The sequence below is a fragment of the Mustela putorius genome, unplaced genomic scaffold, assembly GCF_011764305.1.
Source record: "Mustela putorius furo isolate JIRA1106 unplaced genomic scaffold, ASM1176430v1.1 tig00003834_pilon_pilon_pilon, whole genome shotgun sequence".
Taxonomy (NCBI): Eukaryota; Metazoa; Chordata; class Mammalia; order Carnivora; family Mustelidae; genus Mustela; species Mustela putorius.
In genome coordinates this window covers 135190005-135214959 of record NW_025421987.1, presented here as the reverse complement: position 1 = coordinate 135214959, position 24955 = coordinate 135190005, and the positions used below count along the sequence as shown (strand labels likewise).

The 24955-nt window shown below is 37.2% G+C and overlaps 1 protein-coding gene across 1 annotated transcript in view; it reads right to left on the bottom strand.

Annotated features, from left to right (window-relative positions):
- GOLGA4 (golgin A4) overlaps window positions 1–24955 on the bottom strand; it is a 136153-nt gene that overhangs the window by 84816 nt on the left and 26382 nt on the right. Inside the window, 4 exon segments of the mRNA XM_045089111.1 lie at window positions 2440–2496; window positions 5817–5864; window positions 8905–9219; window positions 20022–20087. Of these exon segments, the coding sequence (XP_044945046.1) occupies window positions 2440–2496; window positions 5817–5864; window positions 8905–9219; window positions 20022–20087 (486 nt within the window).

The window sequence follows — 24955 nt, the reverse complement described above, 5'->3', positions numbered from 1 at the left end:
AGTCTTCTTCATCTCCTCAAACTCTTTCATGGAATCATAATTTCTGTAGAAATCTGCATATGCCTTCTTTCTTGGTTTGGCCACAGCAAACGTACAGAAAGCTGCTATCCCCAGGGATACAATGAATGCTCCAACAATATCAAATCACAGTCATTTGGCCAGAAGGTCTCCCATCTGAGGTTTTGTCAAAGCAATGGAAGTCAAGGTAGTTATTCTCAACACCAACCTCAAACCCAACATCTTTCCTGATGCCTTGACTAACCTGACATAACAAAATAAGGAACATTATACTGTTTTACCTCAGTCTAAGTCAATAAAATACTAACGAAACCGTACGTACTTCTATTCAGACTTTAATTCCAAAGAAACAAAACATTTTATGACATATAGCACTCTGAATGTTTACATACTCATCATGATTTAATGGGTTATACTATTTAGTTGAAGGAAATTTTTTTCTTTGTGAACAAAATTTAAAATACCCAGACCCTCACTTATCTACCTAGTACTCACATATAAATTACTGAATAAATCTCTGTTCATGTAGCCACAACCAGGATTATGGTTCAGAAATATATCTTAGCTACTACAAAAATGGTAGCACCATTTACTACATGGCCTCTAGACCCCTTATTTCTCCTCCAAACAGCAAATTTACTACATGGCCTCTAGACCCCTTATTTCTCCTCCTTTCCCTTATTAGCTGTCTCTTAGCCATTTCACTGATTATAGTCTTGACTAAAGGTAGTGTGGTAGGCAGAATATGGCCCCAAAGATTCTAAATCCTAATCCTAGAAACTGGAACATATTAGGAGAATTTGCAGATGTGATCAAATTAAAAGCTCTGAAATAAGGAGATTATCCTGGATTTTGGGGCCCAATCTAATCACATGGATCCTTAAAAATCAGAACCTTTGCCAACTGAGTTCAGAGAGAAGGGGAGGAGTGATTATGGTAAAATGGGCAGAGATGTAACACTGATAGCTTTGAAGATGGAGGAAAGAGGCTATGCATCAGAGGATGCAGCAGCCTCTAGAAGCCGGAAATGGCAAAGAAACAGACTGTCTCCTTGAACCTACATTAGGCAACAGCCCAAATGACACCTTAATTTTAGCCTGGTAAGACTTGTGTCAAATTTCTGAGATTTGTGTTGTTTTAAGCCACTAAGTTTGTGGTAATTTGCTGCAGCAGCATAGCTAACTAATACAAGCAGGCAGCTAATAAAAAAAGAACTAAAACTTGTCATTATATGGCTCTGACAAATATTTCCTAAGAGGGTTTTCTTAAGGGTTAAAAGGGAAAGAATACATATGTAATGGCTTATGATCTAACAGTATAGTACGGAAAAAGATTTTTTAAAGGTGGAAAAACAAATAGCATATAAAAATTTATTTAACTAATATCAATAATCATAATTGATGGTGATAGTATTAGTATTGTTATTCTAAGAGTGTTGTGTTTATAATGCTGGAATAAGGCAAATGAGTAATTTTGGGTCTTCTCATTTATCATCAGGTTCTTTAACCTGTAAGGAAAAGGGATGCAGGGGGAACATACAGAGTTAAGGAGACGTAAAAGATTTATCAAAAAAATTTTTATACAGGCAAGACTATAGTACCTAGAAGCAAACATTTCGGTGATAAAACCTTAAAGAGACACAAGGAAGCATAACAAAAGTCAGTAGTTATTTTTGCAGAAAGGGAGGGGCTGTGACTGGGTTGGGAAACACAGAGAGGCTCTCAGGGTGACTGGCAACACTATTTCTTGACTGTGGTGGTTACAATAGTGTTTACCATACACATATGAGCTACATATTTTTGTTCACAATTTTCTATATTTGTTATATATACATATATATATGTTATATATATATATATATTTGTTATATATTTTACAATTAAGAGGCATCACAATGTTTAAGTGATACAGCAACGACATAGAATCCTACCCTCTAGCCAATATAAGCCAATAATCTCCATCCTTCTCAAGATAAGACAGGAGCAAAAATGAGTCAAGTATGATTCCAAGTGATATATATTTGCCTGAACTATAATATGTCACTGTAAAAATTACCTCCCAAAATTACAAGGAACATAATTTTTATTTAATTTTATCAAGACTGTTGGTTAGGAAAAATGAAAAGAAGCCTCAAATACCTAATAGAAGAGACAGGTTAGCCTTGAAAGTTGCCACTGACTGTCAGCTGGCAAATGATATTCTATTGCTAAATAAGGCATTCTTATGTCCTAAATTCCATCAGCATGTATTGTAGGGAAACCACAGAAATAAAGTCCATAAAAGTTGATCTCTGGCCTTAAGGATTGGGCTGGTTGGTTTTTACTACAATTAACCAAGTGTATATGAAACTATCCCAACAAGTTTAAGAGTTGTGATAAATATGAGAAATTGAATTCTCAAAGTATTATCACTACAACTTACCTCTCTTAACTCTCCAATTCTCCGAAGTGCTTTATCCTGACTCTGACTTAATATACCCTTTAATTTTAAAAAGAAAAAAAAAAAAGCTGGTTCAAACAACTGCATGACATAGTAATGAAAAGCAAGTAAAAAAGAGCACAAGTCACTGAACTTTATACATTCTTTACACCGAGACTGGGCAACCACAGTTCTCTGCCGCCACTTACTGGTAAAATTACATACATCTAGAAATAAAAACCCAGAGACCTTTCAGAGAGACACAAGCAAGGTACCCCCAGACACTAGGAGTAAGTAGGAATAAGATGAACTTTTTGAATATGAATTTATGGACTATTAATAGAATAGATTAAATCAGAGTTACCCTCCATTTCAAAAGATCTATGTTTAAGAAAACATTGTCAAAAAAACTAAAAACTATTTGTAATAACTTAATTTTCTTTATTAACATATATGTATTTATTTGCTTCGGGGTACAGGTCTGTGAACCATCAGTCTTACACAATCCACAGCTCTCAACATAGCATATACCCTCCCCAATGGACATAATTCAGCCACCTTATCCTTCCCCCCACCCCCTCAGTAACCCTGTTTCTTTCCTGAAATTAAGAATCTCTTATGGTTTGTCTCCCTCCTGAGTTACTTCTTGTCTCATTTTTTTCCCCTCCCTACCCCCCAACCCCTTCGTGCTGCCTCTCAAATTCCTCATATCAGAGAGATCATATGATAATTGCCTTTCTCTGACTGACTTATTTTGCTTAGCATAATACCCTCTAGTTCCATCCATGTCATTGCAAATGACAAGATTTTGGTTTTTTTGATGGCTGCATATGTAACAACTTAATTTTCACACTTGTTATGGACAATGAGAACACTGAATCAGCAATAAATAACTGGTGTTACCATTCTGATGATAATACTCCAGACCAAAGCCAGGAAGTTTAATATTATACTTCACGGAGATTATTTATGGCAGATTAAATATTTTAAGATAATGTACATGGGGAAATTAATTTTACCAAAACTCACTTTCTAAATAACTTTTTGTTATGTAATTAGCATCTTTAGATGGGACAAAATGCTAAACTCTTCAAAATAACTTTTTTCTTTATCTCTTACCATTAAAAGATTTTAAAACGTTTATGATAAGTGATACAGCAGATATACAGAATGCCAACACCTAACATAATTCTCCATCCTTCTCAAGACAGGACAGAAGCAGAAATTAATAAAGCATTTTTTTAAGTACATCTTAATTTTATTTTAGTTTTTTCAGTGTTCTAAGATTCATTTTTTATGCACCACACCCAGTACTCCATGCAATATGTGCCCTCCTTAATAAAGCATTATTTTAAATGATAAATATTTATATATCTTAGCACAGTAAACTTATGACACTGTTCAAAGTAGAGTGGATACTTCCTTTTAGCTCTGACCTGTGAATTATCACCTGGGATACCCTGGTGGGAAATGTCTAGCCACGGAACAGGGTGACACAGTGGGGCCAGGGGGTTGAGGCAGGTCACCCAGAAGAGCTTAATGCCTTCCTCTCTTTCCACATACTTGACCAAGAGCTTTACAAGAAGCATCCTCAGGAAAAAAGAGAGAGGATGCTTGTGTTCAGACCTTGGTAGAATGATAAGGAACAGAAATGTCTGCAGGTATTTCAAAAACAGAAGGGAAAGTTTAGGAAGGTTGTATGTCTCTAGCCCTAAAGATAAAACCTGCAGATCGAGACACTAGAGCATGTTTGAAAGAGGCAAACATGCCTTAAATCCAAACCTCTTGAACACTGCAGGGATTCAAAACTTAAAAAAGCCCATCCCTACCAGAGGTAAAATCTCTGGGCTTTTTCACTCACTCTCTTTATTAAAATCCCCAGTAGTAAAATAGGGTAAATATGTGGATCACATGGAGAATTATTAAAAGTAAGAATATATGCTGATATCCAAAATCTATAAAGAACTCAAACTCGACACACACAGAACAGATAATCACATCAAAAAATGGGCAGAAGACATGAACAGACACTTCTCCAAAAAAGACATACAAATGGCTAACAGACACATGAAAAAATGTTCATCATCACTAGCCATCAGGGATATTCAAATCAAAAACCACACTGAGGGGTGCCTGGGTGGGTTAAGCCTCTGCCTTCAGCTCAGGTCAAGATCCCAGGGTTCTGGAATCGAGTCCCACATTGGGCTCTCTGCTTTGCAGGGAGCCTGCTTCCTCCTCTCTCTTTGTCTGCCTCTCTGCCTACTTGTGATCTCTCTCTGTCAAATAAATAAATAAAATCTTAAAAAAAAGAAAAACCACACTAAGATACCACCTTACACCAGTGAGAATGGCCAAAATTAACAAGACAGGAAAGAACAAGTATTGGAGAGGACATGGAGGAAGGGGAACACTCTTACAGTGTTGGTCGGAATGCAAGTTGGTACAGCCACTTTGGAAAACAGTGTGGAGATTCCTTAAGAAATTAAAAATAGAGCTACCGTATGACCCTGCAACTGCACTACTGGGTATTTACCCCAGTAGTGTAATGAAAAGAAGGGCCACCTGTACCGCAATGTTCATAGCAACAATGGCCACAGTTGCCAAACTGTGGAAAGAACCAAGACACCCTTCAACAGACAAATGGATAAAGAAGATATGGTCATATATACAATGGAGTATTATGCCTCCATCAGAAAGGATGAATACCCAACTTTTATAATCAACATGGACTGGACTGGAAGAGATTATGCTGAGTGAAATAAGTCAAGCAGAGAGAGTCAAGTATCATACGGTTTCAATAACTTGTGGAGCATAAAATATAACACAGAGGACATGGGGAAATGGAGAGGAGAAGTGAGATGGGGGAAATCAGAGGGGGAGACAAACCATGAGAGACTATGGACTCTGAGAAACAAACTGAGGGTTTTGGAGGGGAGGGGTGGGTGTTGGGTGAGCCTGGTGGTGGGTATTATGGAGGGCACATATTGCATGGAGCACTGGGTGTGGTGCATAAACAAAGAATTTTGGAACACTGAAAAGAAATAAAATAAAATAGGAAAAAATGAAAGGTTGCTCTGGGCAAAAAAAAAGTAAGGGTCAGAACTATTTTACTGTAAGTCTCTAGTTTTTAAATTACGAATGAATTGGGGCACCTGGGTGGCTCTGTGAGTTAAGCCTCTGCCTTCAGCTTGGGTCATGATCTCAGGGTCCTGGAACCGAGCCCCATATCAGGCTCTCTGCTCAGCAGGGCGCCTGCTTCCCCCTCTCTCTCTGCCTGCCTCTCTGCCTACTTGTGATCTCACTCTCTGTCAAATAAGTAAATAAAATATTTTTTAAAAAAATTATGTATGAATCAATATCACAGCCAAGATATCACTTACTTGTAACTTTTTCTTCTCTCTCTGAAGAGTCTGATAAGCTGTAACAAGCTAAAATAAAGACAAAGTCACCAATAACATCAGTCATTCCTAGTATTCTAAATTCTGCTAAATATCTTTACAAAAGTAAAAAAAAATACACAAATCGGAAGAATCCTTTTATAGATAATTCAACCTAGTTAGATGCACATACAATCAAAACAAACATAAGAAATAAGTTTCTGAAAAGTAAAATGTAACTTGACTACAAAATTAAGGTATTTTATCTGTACATGATCTTACCTCAGACACATACGTCTTTAAATTTCACTACTTAAGGGCACCTAGGTGGCTCAGTCAGTTGAGCATCTGATGCTTGGTTTCAGCTCAGGTCACAATCTCAGGGTCGTGGAATTGAACCCCATAATGGGCTCCATACTCAGTGGGGAGTCTGTTTGAGAGTCTCTCTCTCCCTCTGGCACCCCCTCCCCCACTGCTCCTGTGTGCTCTCTATTCCTCTCTCTCTCAAATAAATAGAATATTCAAATTTCAGCACTTAAGGGGCGCTTGGGTGGCTCAGTGGGTTAAAGCCTCTGCCTTCGGCTCAGGTCATGATCCCAGGGTCCTGGGATCGAGCCCCGCATCGGGTTCTCTGCTCAGCAGGGAGCCTGCTTCCTTCTCTCTCTCTCTCTCTCTGCCTGCCTCTCTGCCTACTTGTGATCTGTCAAATAAATAAATAAAATCTTTAAAAAAAAAAAAAAAAAAAAAAATTTCAGCACTTAATTATGAATGGGGTAGGGATTAAAGCATCCCCAGGAAGCTTGCTAGGAAGAGAAATTTTGAGGTCCCACCCCAAACTAAGTAAGTGAATGAGAGTGGGGGTTGGGGGACAAGATACATGTTTATTTAGCAGGTTCATCAGGTGATTTTTATTTTGGGCTATTACGCACAATGTAATTAATCTCTAAAGTCTCTGATTATAGGAATTATGACTACAGCTGGGTAAAAATCTCAGGAAAGAAACTTATAACCAACAGATGAAAACTGGTAATTTTGGTCCTAAAGAGATGTTTAAATATTTAACGCCAGTAAATAAGATACTTGAAGACTCTAGCACAACCTGATGAAATTATGGATTAACCAATAAAATTAGGCACATGGCTCCACTGAATTATTTGGACCCACTTCAGAAGTATGAGAGGACTCTGAAGACATAGGTTACAGCTTTAGGGGAAGAAGTACTTCCCTATTCTGAGCCTTGCCTTTCCCTTGGAAGGTTGCTGTGTGCCACAAACACATTTGCTGATGTCTTGAGTTGAAAGGCAGACAGCAATGGAAGGTGAGTCCGGCAATAAAGAAAAAAGTTCTGCCAAAGACCATGATCCTCCTCCTCTTATTACCTTACTTAGGTATTCTTATTACTGGATAGGAAAATGGTACTCAAAAACCAGGGAGTAGGACAGGTGGAAGAGCAGCCCAACAATTAGATGTCACTTATAGCACTATGTTATCCTGGTTACCTACAGTGGCAAGGACTACAGAGACAAAGACTACATGCTCTCTTCATTCCTAATAAGCTGCATGACTTGACCTGGGGCAGCACAGAAGAGTGGAAACCACCAGAAAGACCTAAAATCAAATCCACAGTCTGTCACTTGCTACCTGTGTGACTTTAAGCACAAGACTTAATCTCTATGATTAAGTATCTACGAGTCTCTAATCCCTCTTCTACAAAACAGAGATAATTAAAATCTATTTCACAGAGATGGTGTAAAACTCAATGGCACTATAAACAGAAAATGCAGTGTCTTGCACTGCATTTAAATACTATACTACTGCCCCAGCTTCAAACTTAAGAAGCCATGGCTGAGTCAACAACAACAAATAATTCAGGATGATTATTAACATGGATAGAAATAAAAAATAAATGGGGCACCTGGGAGGCTCAGACAGTTAAGCATCTAACTCCTGATTTTGGCTCAGGTCATGATCTCAGTGTCACAAGATGAAGCCCCACCTCAGGGTCTGTGCTCAGCAGGGAGTCCACCTGAGATTCCTCTCCCTCTGCCCCTCCTCCAGCTCTCTCACTCTCAAATAAATAAATCTTTTTTAAAAAATAATACATTTAAAGGAAAAAGTTGCCCAATTCCACAACTACCTCATGAAATAGATGGCTTTAATGCTGTTTACATCTCTAGATTCCAGCCAGCTGATAGATTTTTACCTAATACTTCCTTTCTATTTTGTCAGTACTTTATAGTTTTAAAAAGATATTTTGTAGGTTTCTGTTTTATTTTTGGCTGCAGGGTAAAACTACGCATACTGTAGTCATAACTGGAAATAAAAGTTATGAGTAACTTTATATACAATCTTTGAACTTTATTATTCATTAATTAAAATTAACTGCAATGCTGGTTACAAATTGTTAAAACAATAAAACATTATGCATTGTCTTTAAAAAAAAATTCATGGGCAACTTGCTCTTGATAAGGCTTTCGTAAAGATAAATTGTTTTAACTACACAGGGCAACTTATATAATTCAGCCCAAGAGGACAAACAGAAAAGAGAGATGGGGCACGATTACAACCTCTCTCAGACCACACAAAGTCATCCTCAAGGGGTTTAGCAGTTAAAGACTCATCTGAGGGAAAGTTTAAATGTAGATATAATGTGCGTGAACCAGAAAACCCAACTACCTAAAACATGACAGGGGTTAGTGTAATGGAAATCTGGCTGGCAGAAGAAGTCACTTTGGAACCACAACATTAAGAGTTGAACAAGAGAGGAAATGTGAGAAGGAAAGATGATGTACTGTGCACTGAGTATCCAAGCAACATTGGAGATAAGGGCTAGGGGAGAAAAGGGGCATAGAATGTGCAAACCAGAAAGTTACAAACAATGACCTTCTCCAAAAATTTTACTAAAGGTTTTGCCAAAGGGCTTCTGTGCACCTGAAAATCTCTTAACTGGATAATGCCACAGACCCTTCACTAATCAGTGCATCTAGGGAATCAACAGTTTAGACAACCACAAGAGTAAAAACTATACAGTAACATGAATCAGAAAACAATGGGAAAACTTTATATAGAGGCAAAAAAGTCATGCTCCTACCTCAGAACATTTTCCTTTGTAGCTACTCAATCTTCGTTCCATTCTTCGCAACCACTGAATCAATTGTTCCTTGCTGAGACTGTCTAAATTAGGGAGCGGGTCTTCTGGCTCACTCTCCATATCAGAAGATGGATCAAAGGTGGCCACAGAGCAGTCCAGGTCAAATCGATTCAGGGACTCTCTGGAAGATGTTCGTACCAAAGACTCTTTAGAAGAAGATCGGAAGAGAGACTCCTTTAGGGGACTTCGAAACAAAGACTCCATGGAAGGCACCCGGAGCTGAAGCTTCTGTGCAAAAGACTGCATGTCACCAGACTGCAACCAAAACCCAACAAAACCTGGTTAAAATGCACATTTAAACTTTCAGTACTCCCTATCACTATCAGTAATCTATTAAAAGTTCTAACAAATTCAATTTATATTCTTGACATTGTACATAACACATGCTTTCTGAAAAACAAGAGACATCTGGTTACTTCTGAAAAAGCACTGGACCTGGAGTCAGAGCACTCAGGTATAGATCCCAGGTTGGTCACCGAGCAGTAGAATACGCCTCACTAAGTCACTTCCCTTCAGCTTGCACATCTGTAAAAGAGATGGATGCCATGCTTTCCCAGCTGACACCACAGCTATGCTGTGAGGACTTGTCCCCTCAACTGTAAGATCCTTGGAAGCAGTGATATCTGTATCCGCAGTACATACCCAGCACCTAAAAGGGGAGTATATAATATGAAGTGTGTGGCTGAAGTCAAGTGGGCTTTACCTTGAGTATGTTTGGAGGTGCCAATTCATCACTCCCTTCAACAAAGGAGGGAGATGGAGGAAGGGTGGTGAGGGTAATGCTTAGTGAGCCCACTTTGTTCAATAAGAGAATGCTAGGCAGAGCTGACTAGTGACATCCAGCTCTGCTTTAATTATCATTCTGTTAATGGGAATAAAAATAAGCATTAAAATATCAGGGAGGCAGGGGACCTGGGTGGCTCAGTGGATTTAGTCTCCAGCTCAGGTCATGATCCCAGCATCCTGGGATCGAGGCCCACATCAGGCTCTCTGCTCGGAGCCTGCTTCCACCTCTCTCTCTGCCTGCCTCTCTGCCTACTTATGATCTCTCTGTCAAATAAATAAATGAAATCTTAAAAAAAAAATCATGGAGGACAACTGAAGAGTCTGAGCTAGATAGAGTCCCTCTGCACAGATCAATAAGTCTGATGTTAGAAATAGTAATAAGCTGTTATCTTAATTAATTTGAATAACACATTCATTTGATTAGTAACAATGAAAAATAGTATAATTCAACACGTTGCTTTAAACTGCATTTCTGTTCAGGTGACAGCAGTTAGTATTTAGCAGGTGTTTCCAATAAACTCATTCTCATTAGCAGCACAGGGTCACCTGCAAGGACCTCAGCAGCCAGGAATGAATGCTCAGAGAAGACTTGAGGGCATGTGTGGGCAAAGATTACAGGAAAACAAAAAGAGTCTCTTTAGTATACAATTTTAAAAAATCAAACCAAGAATACTTTACTCAAGGATTTTAGAGATTTAGTAATAGTATTAGGTAAGGTGGGAATAAGTAAGAGGGGATAACATGCCCTACCCTCTTCATATACACAGATTTATCACAAGCTGTTTGTAATAGTTAAAACTGGAAAAAACCCAAATGTATACCACTAGAGGATATATTATATAAATTATGATATATGAAGGGAGGTACAAGACATACTATTAAATGGGAAAAATCAAGATAGAAAACAATATGCATACTGTGAACTAATTTTGATTTAAAGCAATTACATGTACTTTACAATATACATACATATGTGTAAACATATGTTTATGTTCACACAAACACCCTTAGAATCAGGTCATTAAGAATAAACACCAAAAGTTAACAGTGAGTGATTCTCCATGGTAAAATTTTGGGTGATTTTTCATTTTCATTTTTATTTTTTTGTACTTTCTAGGTGGTTTTTTTTTTCCATAATGTCTAAGTTTTACCTGTATATTGGAGGAGGGGGGAGATGGAGAAAGTCTTAAGGAAGAGGACAGACCCTATGCTCAAAAACTCTGAAGAACTACTTTACTGATATTCCATTACTAGCCACTTCTGACCTAAGCCAAAACGTGCTTTTCACTTCACAGAGATAGTAAGTTGCCAAGACAAGGTAAAGCAAGTTTGAATAACACTAGAGATAATGTTTTAGGGTCAGCCAAAAGCTAAAGAACAACGTCAAAAACATGTATTTGCAGAAGCTGATACACTTAATAACTGCCACCTCCACCACATTTGGAAGTAACATGTCTGAGTACAGCAATTCAGCCTGTGGACTGTCAAGTAAGGGTGCCTGAGTTCAAACCCTGGCTCCACCACTATGTTCTACATGACCTTGACCAAATCCCTTTACTAGTCTTATTCCCCCTCTGTAAAATGGGGATAAAAATAATTATATGATGATAATAGTCATACCAATCATCTCATATGGATGCCACAAGGACTAGTGAGTCATTAATACATGCAAAGTGCTTACAGTATAGCAAATACTCAATAAACATTAGCAATTATCAATAATACTAGAGAAAGGAGACTAAATAAAAAAACAAAGTAACAAAAAAGAATGTCAAGCTTATGTCAGACTCTTCTGATTAAAGGATGTGGTAGCTAAGACCACAGGCTACGAAACCAAGCATCTTGGGACCAAGTCTTAGCTCTACAGCTTACTGGCAACATAACCTTGAGCAAATGACTTAACCTTCCATGACTCTGTTTCTTCATATGTAAAATGGGGATAACAACTACACTCACCTCACAAGGTACTTGTGAGGAGTAATAAGTCAATACATATGCAGTATTCTGAAGTATGATTGGGTTAAGGTGAACAATATATACTGGCTACCACCTGATAACCCAATCTTCCTTTCTTTCTTTTAACCAGACCCCAGTTTTGTTCAGAGTCACAATACACCCAGGTAAGAACGTTCACTTTCGCAAATACAGATTAAAGCCACAAGAGATACCACTGCATATCCACCAGAATGGCTGACATCAAAACTACGGAAAATACCAAGTATTGGTAAGGATGTGGAGCAGTCCACTTTAGAAAACTATCTGTCAGTATTTACTTAAACTGAACACCTATACACAATCTGAATCAGCAATTTCACTACTAAGAATATACTTAATAGAAATACATAAATATGTCCAAGAAAAGACAAACTAGAGTTTATAGCAACCTTCTTCAAAATAGCCCCAAACTTGATGCTACTGTTGATGACTATGAATCACCAAATGGATATATTGCAGTCTGTTCACCAATGGAATACTAGACAGCAATGAGAATGATTCACAACCACGACAATATAGACGAATCTCATAAATAAAGTATCAAGCAGGGGTGCCTGGGTGGCTGAGTGGGTTAAAGCCTCTGCCTTCAGCTCGGGTCATGATCCCAGAGTTCTGGGATCGAGCCCCGCATCAGACTCTCTGCTCAGCAGGGAGCCTGCTTCCTCTCTCTCTCTGCCTGCTTCTCTGCCTACTTGTGATCTCTGTCTGTCAAATAAATAAATAAAATCTTAAAGAAAAAAAGTATCAAGCAAAAGAAGACACACACAAGAGTACCCATTTTTATTCTGTTTACCTATATTTCAAAAACAGGCAAAATTAACCTAGATGTCAGAAGTTACCCTTGGGAGTTAAGAGCGGGGAATAGAAGGGAGCAAAAGGGCTTCCAGGATACTGATAATTTGTTACTTGATTACTGTTACTGTTACTTGATTTGGAGTTACAAAGTTCAGCCAATAATGTACACTACTGTACAACCTTTCAGTACAGGTATCATTTTCTTCATAAAAAGAAATATGGCTTCAGTCCTTGTCTTCAGTCTTTCCTCCTGTCTAGAATGAAGATGTACTTCTTGGAGGCCAACTTGTAATTGTGAGGGTGAAAGGCAGTGGCAAGGATGTGGGGGGACAAGAGGCTAAAGGGAGAAGTGCCCTTAATCCTCAGGCCCTCTGATATGTGAAAAACTCAACTCTCACTGGGATGCTAATTGTTGTCAGGTTTCTGACACTAAAGACATTCACGGATTTATAATTCATTTTTGAAAAAAACTTTGAAGGGGAGCAGAGAAGGAGAAATGTACACACAAAAATAAATGAGAACATCAGAGTTACTTTTAATTCCTTTCTGTCTCCCATTTGACCCCGTTTTCAACCCCTCCTTTTATTCCTCTAACACTCTTTTTGTGTTACCCTTATCCTGTTTCAGCTGGATACCTGCAGCAGCCTTGCGTTCCCTTGCCTCTAATCTCTTACCCAATCTGTCCTATTGTACTGCCACCACCAAAATGTCTTCCTAAAACACTATCCAGATGATTTCATTCCAATTCTTAAACTGGGTTCCCATTTAATATAAAGTTCAAATTCCTTAGCTTACATTCAAGGATTCCATTTCCCAAAACCCTTTTCTCTTTAAATTCACCCTTCCACGTACCAAAAACTTGAGTTGTAACAGGCAACTTCCCACCCCGAAACAAATGCATCATTGTGTGCCTCTGTACCATTGCCCATAATTTCCCTGCATAGGAAAATCCAGACATCCTTCAAAACTCAGCTCAAATGTCAGCTCTTCTAGGAAACCTAAGATCTCACTCATCAGAAATAACCTTTCTGATGGCCTTAGCTTTTACCAGAACCATTACTGGAGCACTTACTTCACTCCGACTCACCATTAGTTACTTACATGCTGGTATAACAACTGAATTGTTTATGCCCCAGAAAAACTACAGTGACATCACAGCACAGTGGTTAAGAACACAGACTCTGAGGGGCGCCTGGGTGGCTCAGTGGGTTAAAGCTCTGCCTTCGGCTCAGGTCATGGTCCCAGGGTCCTGGGATAGAGCCCTACATCGGGCTCTCCACTCAGCGGGGAGCCTGATTCCTCCTCTCTCTCTGCCTGCCTCTCTGCCTACTTGTGAACTCTGTCTGCCAAATAAAAAAGTAAATCTTTGGGGCGCCTGGGTGGCTCAGTGGGTTAAGCCGCTGCCTTTGGCTCAGGTCATGATCTTAGGGTCCTGGGATGGAGTGCCCCATCAGGCTCTCTGCTCAGCAGGGGGCCTGCTTCCCTCTCTCTCTCCCTGCCTGCCTCTCCATCTACTTGTGATTTCTCTCTGTCAAATAAATAAATAAAATCTTTAAAAAAAAAAATAAATCTTTAAAAAAAGAAAAAAGAATACAGACTCTGAACCAAATTCCCTGATTTGATTTGCAGCTTTATCACTTACTAGTTTGTAGTTTTAAGGCCTCTGTGTTTCACTTTTCTCATCTATAAAATGGAAATAGTAACAGTACTACCTAGTAGGATTATTATAAGAATTAAATGAATGAAAACACTTAAAATACTTAAAATAGTGTATTATATGCAGCAAGCACTAAGTTTTTCTTTCATAATCTCTGCTACACACACCCCTACCCCAGATTTTATGCCCATTTAGAAAAGAATCCACATTCCCTATCTCTGTCTCAGCCACAGTGCTTTCCATAAAGCTTTGCTTAGTACACATTTGTTCAGTTATGTCTTAATCTATCAAAATGATATGATGATCTATCTATCATCATAGTATATCTTATACTATGTCATCAGTTATGTCAATCTATCAAAATGATACGATGATCTAATAAGAGATATTTAAACATTCAATGCTTTGGTCAAAATGAGATGTATCAAACACATCATTCTACATACACAGTATATGCAATTCTAGAAATCATCATCAAGTATTCGTACGCAATCTGTAACAGTCAAAAAGAAAAAGGAAGAAATGAAAATACACACCACAAAAAGATTTCTACAATAAAGTTTCATAGTTCTATTCCTAACAGTCGAAAACTGGAAACAGCCCAGGTGTCCATTAGCAGGTAAATAAACTGTGCAGTATCTATTCAAAGGAGTCCTAAACAGAATAAAAAGGAACAAACTACTGATAACCACAACAATATGAATGAAATCTCAAAAACACTCTGGTGAGTGAAAGAAGCCTTCTACAAGACAGTGCATATTACATACATGAGGCCACTTATATCAAGTTCTTAAACAAGCAAAACTAATCCATTGTACAGTGGGAAAAAATTCTAAGAGATTAGGAGGGAGAAGAACCATAAAGGAACTTTCTAGAGTATTGATAACGTTCTATAATTTGTGTATGGGTGTAGCATATGGGTTTGGCATATACATTTGTTAAAACTCAGTTAATGTACACTTGAGGATTGTGTATTTCATTTAACATAAAATTTACCTCAAAAAAGGATACAATTCAGTAAGCTCTTTGACATCAGTCTTAGCAGTATTTTTTTGGACCAGTCTCCTCAGGCAAGGGTAACAAAAGCTAATATAAACAAATGGGATTACATCAAACTAAAACGCTTTTGCACAGTGAAAGAAACCGTCAACAAAACGAAAAGGCAACTTACAAACTAAAAAAGATATTTGCAAATCATAGATTTGATAAGGGATTAATATCCAAAATATATAAATAATTTATGCAACATAAAAAAAATTTTTTTATAGGCAGAGGACTTGAATAGACATTTTTCCAAAGACAGGCAGATGGCCAATGGGCATGTGAAAAGATACTCAACATCGCTAATCATTATGGAAATACAAATTGAAACCACTACAAAATAATCACCCTCACAGTAGTCTGATTGGCTATTACCAAAAAGACAAAAAATGGCAAGTGTTGATGAGGATGTAGGAAAAAAGGGAAGCTTGGTGCACTGTTGCTGGGAATGTAAAATGGCATAGCCACTATAGAAAAGAGTACGGAGGTGCATCAAAAAGTAGAAATTGAAAATAGAACTACCACACAATCCACCAATTCCACTTCTGGGTACTTATCTGAAACAAACAAATGAAAACACCAACTCAAAGAAATATATGTATCCTTGTGTTCACTGCAGCATTATTTATACTAGCCAAGATACTGAAGGAACATCTAAGTGTCAATCTAAGTATCCTATTGGTGAACTGATAAAGAAGATGCAAGATATATGTTATATACATAACATATATATAATGAATATTATAGAAATATTTACATAAGAATTTTACTTAGTCATGTAAAAAGAATGAAATCTTGCCATTTGTGACACAGATGGACCTAGAGGGTATTATGCTAAATGAGATAAGTCAAACAAAGAAAGCCAATGTCTATGACTTCACTTATCTGTAGAATCTAAAAAATATATATAAAACAATACAGACTCAAAGACAGAGGAAACAAATTATTGGTTGCCAGAGTGGGGAGGGGTCTGGGGAACAAGGCAAAATACATAATGAGAATTAGTAGGTAGAAACTTTCAGTTACAACAGAAAGAAGTCAGGTAGATGTAATGTACAACATAAGAAACACAATAATACCACAATAACTTTGTGCGGTGACAGATTCTGTTAACTAGAATAATCATGGTGATCATTTCCTAACTTTAATATAAAAATATCAAATCACTATGATGTACACCTAGTATGAAACTAATGGTATATTGTATGTCAATTATACTTCAATCTAAAAAAAAATCTGGGCAGAAAACGATCTTTTAATCAGATAAATTAAATTTTCACCACAACTTATTACTATAGAACCTCTGGGCTGTGTATCATTAGTAGCTAGATACATAATTATACCACTAATTATACCTCTGAAACTAGTCAGTTCCATAGCAAGTCAGTTCCATAGCAAATTTGACTTAACTTGTATTTTTAACTTGAGAATTAATTCTTATATGTGGTATTTCCCTTCTCTCTTCTTAAAGTATTAATACTTAAATACAAATATTGAACTCTGATTAATAATGTACATGCTAAATGATTAGGGGAAAGGATACTGTGGCCTGCAACTTACTTTGAAATGCATCAAAAACGTAAAATGGATTGAGGAGCTAGATAGAAGAATGTATACGGGGACAGATTTGTGATAAATCAAGTACAGTAAAGTACCAATGGCAGTTATCTGGGTGGTAGGTACAAAGATGCTCACTTTAAAGTTCTATTTCTCTGTATGTTTGAAAATTTTCATAAGATACTGTGATGAAAAGAAAAAAGAAATAAACGCTTGTTATATCATCATATTATGTGCCAAAAACCAACTGATTTACGTAGGATGTCTGAGCCAGTAATAAGGGAATCTCAGGCAGCTATGTTTACTAACTCTTGGGCTTGCTTTGTACCATCTCTTCTCTTCTACCTTGGTGTCAACTCTTATTTCCTGCTGCTGTCAAGATGCCCAATCATAGTAAGTTTCACCCCCTTTAAGAAAATACATTATTCCTGGGGCGCCTGGGTGGCTCAGTGGGTTAAGCCTCTGCCTTTGGCTCAGGTCATGATCTCAGGGTCCTGGGATCAAGCGGCTCTCTGCTCAGCGGGGAGCCTGCTTCCTCCTCTCTCTCTGCCTGCCTCTCTGCCTACTTATGATCTCTGTCAAATAAATAAATAAAATTAAAAAAAAAAAGAATATACATTATTCCCAATTTGCTAATAACAGCCAAAAACCAACTTGTCAGGTGTGTTTAAAAATGGACTCTGAGGGGCACCTGGGTGGCTCAGTGGGTTAAGCCGCTGCCTTCGGCTCGGGTCGTGATCTCAGGGTCCTGGGATCGAGTCCCGCATCGGGCTCTCTGCTCAGCAGGGAGCCTGCTTCCTCCTCTCTCTTTCTTTGCCTGCCTCTGCCTACTTGTGATCTCTCTCTGTCAAATAAATAAATAAAATCTTTAAAAAAAAAAAAAAAAGGACTCTGAGGGGCTCCTGGGTGGCTCAGTGCGTTAAGCATCTGCCTTTGGCCTAGGTCATGATCACAGAGTCCTGGGATCGAGCCCCGCATGACATTCTGCTCAGTGGAGAGCCTGCTTCTCCCTCTCCTTCTGCAGCTCCCACTGGTTGCATGCTCGCTCTCTCTCTCTCTCTCTCTCTGTCTCTCTCGCTCAAATAAACAAATAAAATCTTTTACAAAAATGTTTGAAAAACAGACTGAGTAAAGGTAAAGGCATCTCCCTTGTTATAAGAATCAAAAGAGATCATCTATGTAAAATGTTTAACAATGCCAGACACATAGTAAACACTCAATAAATACTACTTTATTATTTTTTTAGAAAAATAGTTGGTTTTTTTTAAAGATTTTTTTTTTATTTATTTGATGGAAAGAGAGATCACAAGTAGGCAGAAAGGCAGGCAGAGATAGAGGAGAAAACAGGCTCCCCACTGAGCAGAGAGCCCAACGTGGGGCTCGACCCCAGGACCCTGATATCATGACCTGAGCCAAAGGCAGAGGCTTAACCCACTGAGCCACCCAGGCGCCCCTAGTTGTGCTTTTTTAAGAAAGTCCGAAGTCTTCAGTAGGCTTACTTCATGAACATTATGCAAGCTCATTCTTCACCTTAATGAAAACTTAAATTTCTCCTGAATGTGTCATAAAGCTGGTTGTCATTCATCCTAGTTTTTGCATTCATAAAAGTATTAGTCTTTTTGGACTACAAGAGAGGAATATAAGCTTTTTATATTTTTTATTATGTTATGTTAGACACCATATTGTACATCATTAGTTGTGTTTTTTTTTAAGATTTTTATTTATTTATTTGACAGACAGATCACAAGTAGGCAGAGAGGCAGGCAGAGAGAGAGAGGAAAGCAGGCTCCCTGCTGAGCAAAGAGCCCGATGTGGGGCTCAATCCCAGGACCCTGGGATCATGACCTGAGCCGAAGGCAGAGGCTTTAACCCACTGAGCCACCCAAGTACCCCACATCATTAGTTTTTGATGTAGTTTTCCATGATTCATTGTTTTTGTACAACACCCAGTGCTCCATGCAATCCATGCCCTCTTTAATATCCATTACCAGGCTTACCCATCCCCCAACCCCCTTCTAAAATGGAAAATAGGCATTCTAAATAATATTTTTAATAATATTCATTAAAGATCACTGGATCTGTCCAGTACCATTTAGAGTGGTGCATCCAAATATTTTACCCCTACTTCCTGGCATTTATAGAAAATGATATATTTATAGAGGACTTTGAATTAACTAGGGAGTCTGGGCAAAGCCAGGGTCAACAAGCTCAGGGACTTGGACTATGCCTGGAACTTGACCAGCCCCCATGAGGGAATGAGGTACTCCGTTCACAGAATCTGTTCCTGGCATTTGGGAAGCTTTAATCCGTACATTTATTAGACAATAGTTTAGAATGGTTAGTCTATATAATTTCGTACATCATTTAGTACATAAATTGTCTACATACATGCTCTAGGTTCACAGATTAAAAATGTTTTGCCCTACATTAGAGACTGCTGAGAACAGCCAGGTTAATGATAATATCATTACCAAAGCCAAAGCAAACAAATATTCTTTCAACCACTGCTGCCCTTATGACATTTTTAATGAATTTTGTTTCCTTCTTTTTAGGAAAGAGTCAAAAGAAATTCACCTGAGCTGTATTCCCCAAATAACTTTTTTAAATCAAAGATAACACAAGTTGGTGCGCCTGGGTGGCTCAGTCGGTTAAGCGTCTGCCTTCAGTTCCGGTCATGATCCCAGGGTCCTGGGATCGAGCCCCACATCAGGCTCTCTGCTCAGCAGGGAGCCTCCTTCCCCCTCCCTCTCTCTGCCTCTCTCTCTGTCAAATAAATAAATAAATAATCTTAAAAAAAAAAAAAAAGATAACACAAGTTTTCTAGTAGTAAAAATACTATGCAAACTTTAAGAGAAAACTTTAAGAGAAATCCCATTTCCTCCATATCCCCCCACCTTTTAAATTATGTAACTCAATGTCTTTAGACATAAACTGTCCATATATCTTTTAGAACTATAAAATCAGATTCCTTTTGTCAAGAAGTTTTCTCTTCACTGCCATTAATTTTTTTAAATGAGTAACAATGGCATGTAACAGAACTGGTATATATACAATGAACTACTTTCATTTAAAACTGAAGAAAGCATCAACCAATCTGGATTTACCATACATAGTGTATGAAATGTATAGACATCACTATTTCAGTATAAAGCCAGGTGCTAATAATACAGATTGACCAACACTCTGAAATGACTTGCTATTTTCTAAAATAACTTTAGTAACAGACCTGAGGAGTTGTTGGTTCGCTTCCATTAACACTGTCGGGAGATCTCAGGGCTTGGATAGATGCATTCTAAGAAAAACAAAGAAACATCATAAAGAAAAGGAACAAAAAGCTAAGCTTTTAAAACTGTGAAGAACAAAGACCAGTACCAAGACCTATTAGATACATTTATCAAACAAAATTAGTTCATTTATTAGAATGTTTTCATGCAAGGCAAAACTAGTATGGTGAGTATTTAGAAAATTTATTTTGCTATAAAATATGTAACTAAATAGCAAAGATTAGTATGTAGCAAAGTTTATTTTAAACTAATCACATATCTCCCCCTATTATGATGTCCCCAGTTTTTCCCCCATGAAAAAACTAACATCAGGAAATCAATCAGCAAACTTCATTCAAGGAGACAACTACCCAGAAAAAGAAGTAATGTCAAGTGTTCCCTATGATCAAATAATACTCAAAGTTATTTGGGCTAAGACCTAAAAAACATCTTTATAACAAGAAATGGAAATGCTTCATTCATCTGAAACCAGCAATCTAAATGAAATTATTATGGCAATTTTCAGAAAAATTTATAATTAAAAAATCTTCCACATATGAAAGCTTTTTGTTTTGTTCTGTTAGTATGATGAATGTTCTAACTTAAGTGACATCATACTGATCACCCCTTACTGGCATTGGTTTCATGGTAATGAATGAGATTCTTTGAGATTCAAAATTCTATACTGCATTCATAATACACTAACCAAAATTAGAGCTATACAAGTAGCTCATGATAAAATAACTTCTAAGTTTTAAACAAAGCATTAGAGCAAATACTAGCCACAATGTTTCAGTAAGTTGGTAGTTAAATTAGACATTTCCCATACATTTCCACAGTGGACCAAGGGTCAAATAACTGACGTGACTTATTCTTAAGTATAAGTGGAAAAGGCACTCGGCTTTGCAAGTGTTCTCAAATTTTTTAACTCTCATTAGGTATTAGATACTAAGAAATTATTAATTTTCAGGTGTGATGAACATACTGTATTGTATATTTTTAGTCATTATCATTTAGCAATAAATGCCAAAACATTTAGATGGAATAAGGTTTCTGAAATCTGCTAATAATCCCAACAGAGATGGAGACAGAGGAAGGGAGGTGTGCATGTGTGGGTGGGTGGCTAGAGGAGCGCAGCAGTACAATACTGCAGTAAGATGGCCATGAGTTACTAAGGATACTGGGGGATGAGAGAGAGTTCTTATACCACTATTACTACGATTTCCACTTTCAGTTTGGATTTTTCTCTAATAACAACTAAAATACCTTCTTCCTCTAATATAAGAAGAGTTTTGGGTGTGGAGTCTGCTTAAGATTCTCTTTCTCCCTCTCCCTTTGCTCCCCTAACCCCGTGCTTGTGTGCTTGCATAGGCACACACTCTCTTGCTCTCGCTCTCTCTCTCTCGGCAAACAAACAAAAAAAGAGTCATCAAATTTTATCAGTCTAAGACATTTTCCTATAAGTTACATAGAGGAGAAAAGTTAGGGGAACATAACTTTTATCTTCCTGTTCTCTGCCATTTCAAAGGATTTCAAGTTGTATATATGGCTATATTTGTGTAGCATGATAATTAATGCTTCCTGGCTCTAAAAATAAACTACACTATATACTATAAAATAAAAAAATTACTTTATAGAGTTCTATAAAACTTACTTTATAGAGTTAAAGTAAGTAAAAAACTTACTTTATAGAGTTCAAAAATAAACTATACTATACACTATAAAATAAAAAACTTACTTTATAGAGTTCAACTATTAATTTTCCATATGTTGAAAATTAATAAACAGTTAAATTTATGGAGAAAGGAAATGAAATCGTTCCCTAAAATATTTTAAGTTAGGAGAAGAGTGATTACAGAGTCCATATTCTAAGTTACTTGACACATGACTGTGGTCCATACAAAAAAACTATTCTATAATTATCTGACCTATCACCCTATCAGAAAAACACAACCTAACATTTAAATACTCTCCCTCCCTGCATACGTATTTCAATATATGTATTATACCATATATTTAAATAAATGCAGAACAATTAGTGAAAGCATTGGTTACGTGACCTTGTAAATTTAAATTACATACCTGTACAAGCAAAATTAAAGATTTTGAAACTACCTGAAATGCGTTCTTCATTTCTGCCCAGCAAATTCTCATTTACCTTTTAACTTTCAAATGCAACTTCTTTAATGAAGCTTCATACGGCTTAACTGAGGGCTAACACATTCCCTATGCCTATATTTTCTTCTATGAAGGTTTAATTCCTTTGTATTTCAAGCATATGTCTCCATACTACACTATAAATTCTTGGAGAGCAGGAATCCTGTATTTTCATCTTGGTCCCCAGGACTTCTGCCTGACTGGTGGTAGAAGTTCAGTATATGCTTGTCAAATCCTGTGCAGTTACTTCCTTCAGTATGAAAAGACTTCTGAAGTCCTTCTCCCAGAGAGAAGCTAACACATGTCAATACTCAACTGTCACCAATACTTTCTCCTGGAGGCAATTCTAAGACAAGAGAAAAATTCTTCTAATCTAACATGCATTTAACTTAAAAGCACACACAGATTGCCTGCCAGATTTATCTTCAATTATGTATTGTTCAATCTTTTGACAAGTATTTATTGACTGCTGAGCACTAAGCAATTTTAGAATTTGGGGTCATTTTGCAAAAAACTGAATTAGCTAAAAGTCAACAGCTGATGAACTCATAAGTAGCCCCTCACTAAATTTGTATTCCGTTATAGGTTATGCTATGGTTTCCCTTTGTTACATGGAAAGAAATTAAGTCTTTATCTGAACAAAATTCAAATAAGACTAATGAAGACTTTTAGTCTACTTAAATTATTTCTAAATAGTTCAAAAGCCTCTATTTTAAAATCATTGGCATTTCTCACAACAGAAGAGGTCCTTAAATTACTTTTATGTATATGGAAGTGGGCCTCAAAGCAGCTCTTTTTTTTTTTTTAGTCTCTGTTATTATAACATGAAATATAAAGTAATATCATTTTGTGTTTTTAAAGAAACTGGTAAGTTATCTTTAACTGGAACTCTCCTGTCTCCTTCTCCAACCAGTTTTGAAAATAGTGAGGTGTCACTTATAGCCAGAACGAAGGAGAAATCCTTTGCCCTAAGATCCAAGCTAGGACATCACTAAAATATTCAGCTGCTTTCTTCTCTAAAACCAAGTTCGGGGTGCCTGAGTGGCTCAGATGGTTAAGTGTCTGCCTTTGGCTAAAATCATAATCCCAGGGTCCTGGGATCAAGCCCCATGTTGGACTCCCTGCTCAGCAAGGAGTCTACTTCTCCCTCTCCCTCTGCTCCCACCCCACTTATTTTCTCTCTTTCTCTCTCTCTCAAATAAATAAAATCTTCAAAAAAAAAAAAAAGTTCAGAATGTAATTCAGGATTGCTACTGACTATATGCAGACCAAGGTTTTCCTGGCTGCATGGATTAAGTACAGATATGTTCTAATTTCATCACAAGCTACTTAGTAAATTAAACCAATTCTCATCATTTATAAAAAAACCTGAATCCCAATTCAGTCAGTGTCCAATGCAAAAAAAGCTATCCTTACTGGGTAATCAAACATATCTAAGTTTCCCTAAATTAAGAACTTAATAAGACACATATGAAAACAGTCCACTTTCTCAAAGTGAAATTATATACAAGATTTAAAATTGTATGAATTCAGTCAACTGAAAAATAATGAGATAAGTACTTCCTTTCAGATGTTTAATATATAGAAAACTGGTACTCTCCCAAAATAAGATGTAATTATTTGTTACAGTAGAATCCACCTACCTGCTCAATGTTGTTCAATTATGGATTTATATACAATTTTTTTTCTTAAAATGTGAGTCACATCTTGGCCTCCTACCAATAGTAAGACAGAGATTTCTAGCAATACATACCATGTTTTGTTAATGTGCAAACATTCCCTTGAAAGAAAACTTAGAGTTTACACTAAGTTGAAGGCAGTCTTCACTACATTAATGAAAACAGTGTTATTTTGTTGTTGTTAAAAAGCTACCAGAAAACACACCAGCCATCAGAATTCAGCAATTCACTCTGATTTTTTAAAGGAGGGTTAGCAACAGGGCACTGAAGATGCTTTGAGAGACAGTCAGTGACAAGCAGCATGAGATTTGCTTCTAGAATTACCAAATTACTTTGCTTCCCCACAAAGGGAATGCAGAAAGCGGTGGAAGGACTCACCACACTGTCAGTCTGTGTTTTAGGCTGTTTGGAGGAATCCAAAGCAAAGATAGTATACTCAGAGAGAAAAGCAGGCTCTGCTATCATCCCGGCTAGTAGCTGTCTCATTCAGTGTAATAAGCAGAGGTACAAAAATAAAACAAATAATGAAAAACAGATCACAGTAAGGGCATGTTGCAAAGTGTTCTCTCCATATGGCATACACAACAGTATAATGACCTTGCACCACCGCAACTGCTACCATCTCTCCACCCACAGAAATAACAAGTTGCTGGAAAGGTTAGGAATGGAGAGGAGTTGAGCCGTCTAGAAACTCAAAGCCCAACTTTAACAAATTTGCTTACTGGCATATAAACGATATATGCAACAGCCACAGAAACACACCGCATGTCTGCCGATTAGGTTTAAGAGTCTAACCAGTAAAAACCATACATGGTAAAGAACACAAACCCTTAACCCTTAATGTAACAAATACTGACCATTTTTATACATTCAAAAAGATAGCAGTGAAATTTATAGTGAGGACAAAACACATAAAATTTCAAATAATCATTTATTTTGCACTTAGAAACAAAAATAGTTTTCTCCAATATGTACAAAGGAAACTTTTGAAATTGAAATTCATATAACAAGTTCTAAGGATAAATTCTATTATACTAATTATTTTAAATGTATTCTCTTCT